The sequence below is a fragment of the Centroberyx affinis genome, unplaced genomic scaffold (assembly GCF_046629955.1).
Source record: "Centroberyx affinis isolate AG114_WGS23_722 - 3 ecotype Tasmania unplaced genomic scaffold, CSIRO-AGI_Caff_v1 ptg001858l_1, whole genome shotgun sequence".
Classification (NCBI taxonomy): domain Eukaryota; kingdom Metazoa; phylum Chordata; class Actinopteri; order Beryciformes; family Berycidae; genus Centroberyx; species Centroberyx affinis.
Window position 1 is genome coordinate 44,695 of NW_027280236.1, and position 7,806 is coordinate 52,500.

Genomic DNA, 7,806 nt, shown 5'->3' on the forward strand with positions numbered 1-7,806 from the left:
CGCTGCTCACCTGCCTCTGCGGTCACATGACACGCTGTTCACCTGCCTCTGCGGTCACGTGACACGCTGCTCACCTGCCTCTGCGGTCACGTGACACGCTGCTCACCTGCCTCTGCGGTCACATGACACCCTGTTCACCTGCCTGCTGCCTCACAGTCTGTATGGTTTTAACATGGGTTAGGGTTAGGGCTCCAGAGGGATTCAAACCCCCGACCACAACCTGCCAGTGTTACTGCCTTGCTCCGCCCATTTAGCTGCAAAGGAGTTCAGAGGAATCATGAAATTATTCAGATCAGCTTCAGTTGGCGATAGGCTTGATATCCAAAATATAATAGTGAGATACTGTCCTGCCAAAATATTGCGATATACGATAGTATATAGTATATATATATATGTATATATATATAGTATTTTTGGTAACACTTTACAATAAGGGTACATTAATTAAGGGTTAGTTAATGCTTAATAAGCATTAACTAACCCTTAATTAACAGTTAACTAATGTGTCTGGTAATAATTTACTAATGGTGTTCATGTTAACTAAGGTATTAATTTATACATTATTTAATAGTCATCTTTATAAACTATTAAATAATGTATAAAATAATACCTTAGCTAACATGAACAACATTAGTAAATGATTACCAGACACAAGTATTTTAGCCTCCACTAACGTTACACATGAAGACCAACAGCTCCAGCTTTTTGACTGAAGGTGATTGGCTCTCATGCCGTAACTGTCATGCTCATTTGCATAATATTGCATATATACGTTTTTTTTTTTTTTTTCAACTTTTCTCATTGCATCACTAAACGTAAACTAAAAACCCATCCATTTTTTTCTATTTTGTTTTATCAACATTTTACTGTGAATCATTATTATTTATTTTATTCTATTTTATTTTATTAACATTTTACTGTTTTACTATAATCAATTTATTTTGTGTAGTATTTCATAATTTTATTTTTATTGTTACTTTTATTGCTGTATTATCTTTTATTGATTATCTTTTATTATCTTAACTACCCATCTTTTATTGTTGTCTTATTCAATTAACTTTTTGGGGTTTTTGGTTGTTTTGGTTTGCATTATTCTCTAAATCCATTTTTAACATCCTACGTTTTGTCAATCACTTGTAACACACTTTGAATTGCATTTGATTTGTTTGAAAGGTGCTATATAAATAAAGTTTGATTGATTGATTGATTGATCACTAGCCTGGTTGGCGTCGCCACCTATCCCATCATGCTGTGCACACAGTTATTTACTTCTCATAGACAACAATCTGTATTGTGACTCATGTCTGTTGGTCACATTACACCACCTGACCCTGACCTGAGGTCAGTGAAGGCATCTGTCACTCAGTTTTCACCAGACAGCTGATCAGATAACTGACCTCAGGTCAGAGACCTGCAGAGAAAGTGAAGAGTTTGATGTTTCAGCTGAAGCTGCTTCAGTCAGCAGATTCTCTGAGGGAAACGGCACAGGAAGCACTCTGATGCACAGATGGCTGTGACTAATGCAAAACAAATAAGGCATTTATATGTTTGATTATCGAAAAATCAAAGCATGTGTAACAGAGTTGTTATTACATGTATAATTACACTAAACCTGTTATTTTAATTTGTATACCTGACAGTTTTCCTCTACCTCCACTTCTGCTGTCATATAGGCTGCAGTATGGACAGTAAGCCCCGCCTCCTGCACCCCTCCTCCTCCTTGTCCCCCCTTCACCTCTCCCCTTTTGCTGTGTTCCCCTATGGCAGAGGTGGGTGTCATTTTTCCTCCCGTATTATCACAATCCATCGTATAGTTTCTTATCATTCATATTTCTATTTTTGTTATCCCTACTGCCATAAAGTCTGGGTGCACCTGTTAGTTTATAGATTGTCATTTATTGGCCCTTACATAAAGTTATATTTAACAACGAAATCTGCTAGCTAAAAACTGTTTGAGTTAAGCTAACATTCCCCCTTTTTTACTTCATTAATTAATTAGGAGCTGGAGTGACATATTCACTTGGAGGATTTGTTTTGTTTTATTTCATGTCAGGTCAGACTAAACGGACGTCAGGTTTGGGTCCTTACACATGATCAGTCTTCACAGCTTCCTGAGGCTGTTTTGAAGTCAGGTGGATCAGCTGGCCTCAGGCTGCTCTCTGCCTGATCAGGACTTTAAATCATTCAGTTTAATAGGTAGGCTCTACTCTAATGTGGACTTGAATTTGTTTCTGTGTGATGCTGCCATCTGCTGACCCTGACTGACACTGCACGCTTCTTCTGTTCCTGTGCTTCAGGGGTTCAGTGTGTTTCAGTTGGTGCTGACAGTGAACAGATGGATGCTGGTGTGTTCATCTTCTTCTTCAGTCTCACTCTGGAGTTCTGTGTTCATCATCCACCGAGGTCTGAGCGTTCCTAACATTCAATAACTGTAAGGAAATGGAGCTTTTGGCTGCTGCATTTCCTATAGTGACACAGTTCAGAGAGCTGCTGGGCGAGCGAGCTTCACGCTACACTGGAGACAGAGAGATAGAGAGAGAGAGAGAGAGAGAGAGAGAGAGAGAGACAGAGAGAGGGAGAGATGGAGGGAGAGAGAGAGACAGAGAGAGGGAGAGAGAGAGACAGAGAGAGAGAGATAGAGAGGGGGAGAGAGACACAGAGAGAGGGAGAGATGGAGGGAGAGAGAGAGACAGAGAGAGGGAGAGAGCGAGAGAGAGAGAGTGGCTGCTTAGCGGTCAAACTTGATAAATTCCAATCTTTAAATATTCAAAGTCTAAGAATTTAAATTCAGTCGTCTGCTGGAACAAATCTCATCACTTTCAATCTAAGTCATTTACACAAACACAAGATCTCAAGTCAAGACTTTAGAAACCTTTTCAAGTCATCAGAGTACAAGTCAGAGTCAAGTCCCAAGTCACCAGAACCCAAGTCGTCTGCTATTTGTTATTATTTACATTACACTATATTTATTACAATTGCATGTGTTATTGTTATATCCTCAGATTTGTCCACTAGGTGGAGCCCTCGGTATCCAACAGGAAGATGTAGTTTGTTTTTTGTTTTGTTTTTTGTAACAAACTTTATTTTGAAAAACGGTAGTTTGTAGTTTTTTTTTTTTTTTTTAATCTTCAAAAATACAACAAATTGGCAATGACAGTTCTTTCTATAACACCAGAGCAAGATGAGTATAGTACATATTAGTATATATGTCATAAGATAATATCAAAAAAAAAACGAGAGATAAAAAAAAACAAAAATTGAAATGAACAGTAGGGGGTTAAATGACTTTCTACTGTGTAATTACAGCGTGTAATTTCTGGGCTTTCTTGCTTTTCATACATTTTGTGTAGGTATAGGCTATTTGTTTATAAAATATTTAGCCCAAAATAATGAAATTATTCATTAAAAAATATATATATTTTTTAATCTTCCATAAGCATTCAAAATGTAAAATTTTCTAATAGAAATGGTGGTAAAACATCTTTGGTAACAGTTACATGTTACATGACGTTACACGAGGGTTCACAGTGGAAATGTCTCAGCCAATCAGAGACAGGGTGTGCTGTGAGGACCCATTGATGCCCTTTTTTATGCCTGAATGTAATAAATATATCTTAAAACTAAAAATGCCTTTACTCGTATTCAGTTAATGAGATATGTTGGACTCAATAATAACACGAGGTTTCCTGATCTATGGTAACTTTGGATTTAATAAAATAATTTCCTCACAGGTCAAATCTGGTCCGGTGTTTGCAGAGGAAGCCTGTCGGGCCTTTACATCATCCTCCCGTTGACATTTTCAGGTTGTTGCACTTATTCAATAACACTCCTAGCTAGACTATGAAGTGCATGAGGGAAACTTAACTCAGAAATTAAACAGTAGGTTTGGCTGAACGCTGGCAGGCGGCAGCGGGAGCATGTCTCAGATGTTGAGGCTTCTCTCGGCGGCCGCTCTCCCTCTCCGCCGGGCTGGAGGAGCCTGGGGTCGGATCTCAGCGGTGACGGCAAGACACCTCTCCATACCCGGCCACGGAGGCTCTGCTGCCCGGGTGAGGTGGAGGGTTTCTGGATTAAACTGTAGTTGTTTGAGAAAACGTGCGAGTAGGTTACAGGCTAACAGCCTAACAGCCTAACTCATGGGCTGGAACTCAGATTAAAGCTCAAATTGACTGCAGTCATTCAGACTTAGCTAGCCCGGGATTCGTGCCGTTCTCCATTCCAAAATGTGTCAGTTTAATGCTCATTTGCTTACCGGAAAATGCACATAAGTTGTAGAACAAGTCTTAAGACCTCTTCTGAATCGTTAGGATCTACAGCTAAGTTCGGCAGACATGAGATCCACCAAGCATAATTCATTTCAATAAATTTACAACTTTTTCAGTTGGTTGACTCTGCCCGCTGCCCTTCACCACGGGCTGTTTTGTTGGAAGGAGATTGGGGGAATTAAGTAGTTGAGATTTTTCTTTTGCTACCTGGTGTATTCCATGCATGCCGATAAAGTGTGTTGGCTGTTACCAGGTCCTGTATGCTCTTTGGCAGTAAGCAAGCAACCTTAAACTGCTCGAGTTTCAAATGAAGTTCGGTGTGTCGTTCTCTCCATGTAAGAGAACAAGGCTAAGCTAAGTTAGCAAGTTAGTGCACAGTTTCTACAGTCCACTGCCTGGTTTTCTTGCAAACTAATGTTTGCTAAGTTAGCTCTTCTTAAAGGCTGGCTGTAACTTCCATTAAATGCAACACTGGTGAACAAACTAACGTTAAGGGTTCCGATATAAACTCTAGTTTAGATGAATCCCGTTTGTCTGCTTGTCTTTCATATCTAGTGTTAGCTAATAAGATTACTGTAGTAGCCGGTTAGCTTGCCAGGTTGCTACGTGACGTTTTCAAATCCTTAAAACTAGCAAGAACTTAAATCCATGTAGCTTGTTCTGTTAACGTTAAACTCATTGGAGGGATGGTAGTAGAGCTGGGGCCAGTTGCATAAAGATAGACCTGGTCTTAGACTTAAATGTGACTTTAAGTCAGACTTGCTATAGACATTTATATTTACCTGTTCCTACTACTTCTTGGTTGTTGTAGATCTCTAATGTGTTGTTTCTGTCTCTAAAGACTCTCTCTCTTCTTCAGACTCTTCCCAAAAACCAAAGATTTGGCATCTTGTCTGAAACAGCTTCAGTATTTAAACTTCCCACTCTGACAGTTAGGTCGACTCGTTACCATAACAACAAAATTCATAACTCAAGATTAGCCAGGGGGGGGAAGGTGGCTAACATTCCTACCTCAAAATAAGTCAGCTGTAATATTTAAGTAACAGACAGTCTTAATTAGACTATTCCAACCTGAGAATCTAAGGCCAGTCTAAGGCTTAGACTAGTCTTAAACTAGCTTTATGCAACTGGCTCCATGCGTATCGTAAATTACCGATACCGGGACCTTAAATTCGATACCGGTACCAAAACGGTACGTCTTTCAGTACCTTTTGAATGAAAATAGTAATAGAGCTGGGCCATATGGTTGAAATCAATATAAGATAATCATAAGGATTTTTTTCAGTGTCGAAATGTCACATATGGATTACATGTAAAACCACATCAGATCAACTTGAACTGAATGGTAATGTGTTCATCAATTTAGACAGAATTGTGTGTCAGATATCCCAAGACCTCCAAACTGTGGTTGGTTACCTGTCAAAGGTCAAGATAGCAGACGACAACATGTTTGATTTGTCAGAGCCTGGCTGGTTGTGTATGAAGTGAAGTGTACTAACAGTGTGTTTCGGTCTGTTCCAGAACGTTTCTCTGCCTCCAGCTAACTTTCTGTCCGCTCTCAGACTCTGTTCAGCTCAGCAGCTTCTGTACTCCACCGAGCCAAAAGGTAAAAGACTCTGAATGACACCAGAACTGAGAGGGTTAATCCTGCTTGACTGCAGAAACACTATAAACTGATGACTAGGCTTGGGCTGATGTACAACAATATTGAATATCGTGATATTTTCTGCAGTATCGAATATCCCCCCCGATACTTACTAATCCTTATGAGTATTGTGATATTGATTTCATTCATATCACCCAGCCCTAGTTACAACTGGTTAATTAAATAAGGATTATTAAATTACAAATATGTGATACATATATATATATATATACACAGTACTGTGCAGAAGTCTTAGGCACCCAAGAGTTTTTATATAAATTGTCTTAGATGTTTATTCATTTTTTTCTGCATTCGTGTGTCAGTAGACTGCTCTTTATAGTACATTTTTTGATATTTAGAAACTTTTCATTCATTATTTCTGAAAGCATCTTTGCTTTACTTTTTTTCTTTTACATGTGCCTAAGACTTTTGTACAGTACTGTATAAATATGGGATCAAAACTTTGATGATTTGTCTGACTGATCCGTTATCCAATCAATCATCTCTGCCCTTCAGATGGAAAAGGCAAAGAGTCTGGAGGAGGAGGAGGAGGAGGAGGAAGGTCTGGCGGAGGGAAGAGAGGAGGAGGAGGAGGAGGAGGAGGAGGGAAAAACTGGTGGAGCCGCATGCAGAAGGTGCGTGGGTGGACTGAACCAGAGCAACTGTTTTGTACAGATTTGATCGACTCCTAGTCAGAATGTACGGTGGCCTGCAGGGAGAAGTTTGAGAAAGCAAAACCTAAGACTGAATATAATCGAGACTTCAGACGTTATCGTCTCAGAAAGTTTGAGTGATTTCTCCACCGAAGACAAGTTTTTACTGACGTTTGGCGCTTTGAATTTCTGTCTACACTGACGCATATTTTGCTTTGTAACTTCTTTTTAAAAGCTTGATGTTTAAGAGATCGGTAAAACTTTATTTGAAGGGGGGTGAATAAGGCTGACATAACACTGTCATGACAACTGACATGAACATGAATTAGACGTTATGAATTTTTGCGACTGTTGTCATTAAAGGATAAGGCTGGTGTTTTTTAATGTGTTTCTTACCGTCAACAAATCCTATGAAAATAACAACATCAACAGTGTGTTTGCTCTACTCCCGTTACTTTCTGACTTCCCATGTAGCGTTTTTAGCCTTCAACCCGGAAGTCATTGGCTCCAATTGTAAGATAAAAACCTTGAAATCCAGCTCACAAAGACATAGTTTACATTTTAAAAATCGCTAACTGTTACTATGAAAATTCAGACTGTTGTAGTTATTACCAAATCAAATTAAAATGGGAACAAATTCTTCATTACACCGGGGACTATTTTCTGTGCTGCGGAACTACTTTCCTGAGATGGAAAACGTGTTTACGGCCGTTTGATAATGTCACGATGTCATGTCAGTTGTCATGACATCGTTATGACAGTGTTATGTCGCCTTATTCACCCCCCTTCAAATAAAGTGTTACCAAGAGATCTGCAAAAACTTGTTTGGAAGAAAAAAGGAGTTGCTTAGTTTTGCTCAGTTTGCAGAGGTGGAAAGTACTGAAGTACATTTACTCAAGTACTGTACTTCAGTACAGTTTTGAGCTCCTGGCACTTTACTTGAGTATTTCTTTTCTGTGAGACTTTCTGCTTTTCCTCCACTACATCTCAGAGGGAAATCTTGTTATTTTTCCTCCACTACATTTATCTGCCGGCTGGAGTTACTTAGTTACTTTGCAGAATAAGGTTTTACACGCAAAACATACGATAAGCTCATAAAATATGTTGCATTGTTAGAGTTTAAACTCCCCAACAGTATATGGAGCAGTTAGACCGACAACATTAAAATACTTCTGACAGGTTCATGTTTCAATAATTTAACTCTCTGACAGAATGACGACTTTTACTTTTCATACTTTTACTG

The 7,806-nt window shown here is 39.1% G+C and overlaps 1 protein-coding gene across 1 annotated transcript in view; it reads left to right on the forward strand.

Annotated features, from left to right (window-relative positions):
• Positions 1-3,817: 3,817 nt before the first annotated feature.
• LOC139653042 (mitochondrial inner membrane m-AAA protease component AFG3L1-like) overlaps positions 3,818-7,806 on the forward strand; it is an 18,864-nt gene continuing 14,875 nt past the window's right edge. The window contains exons 1-3 of the mRNA XM_071529988.1: positions 3,818-4,049; positions 5,787-5,871; positions 6,427-6,545. Coding sequence (XP_071386089.1) covers positions 3,918-4,049; positions 5,787-5,871; positions 6,427-6,545 — 336 coding nt within the window. The 5' untranslated portion in view covers positions 3,818-3,917. The remainder of the gene's footprint in view (positions 4,050-5,786; positions 5,872-6,426; positions 6,546-7,806) is intronic.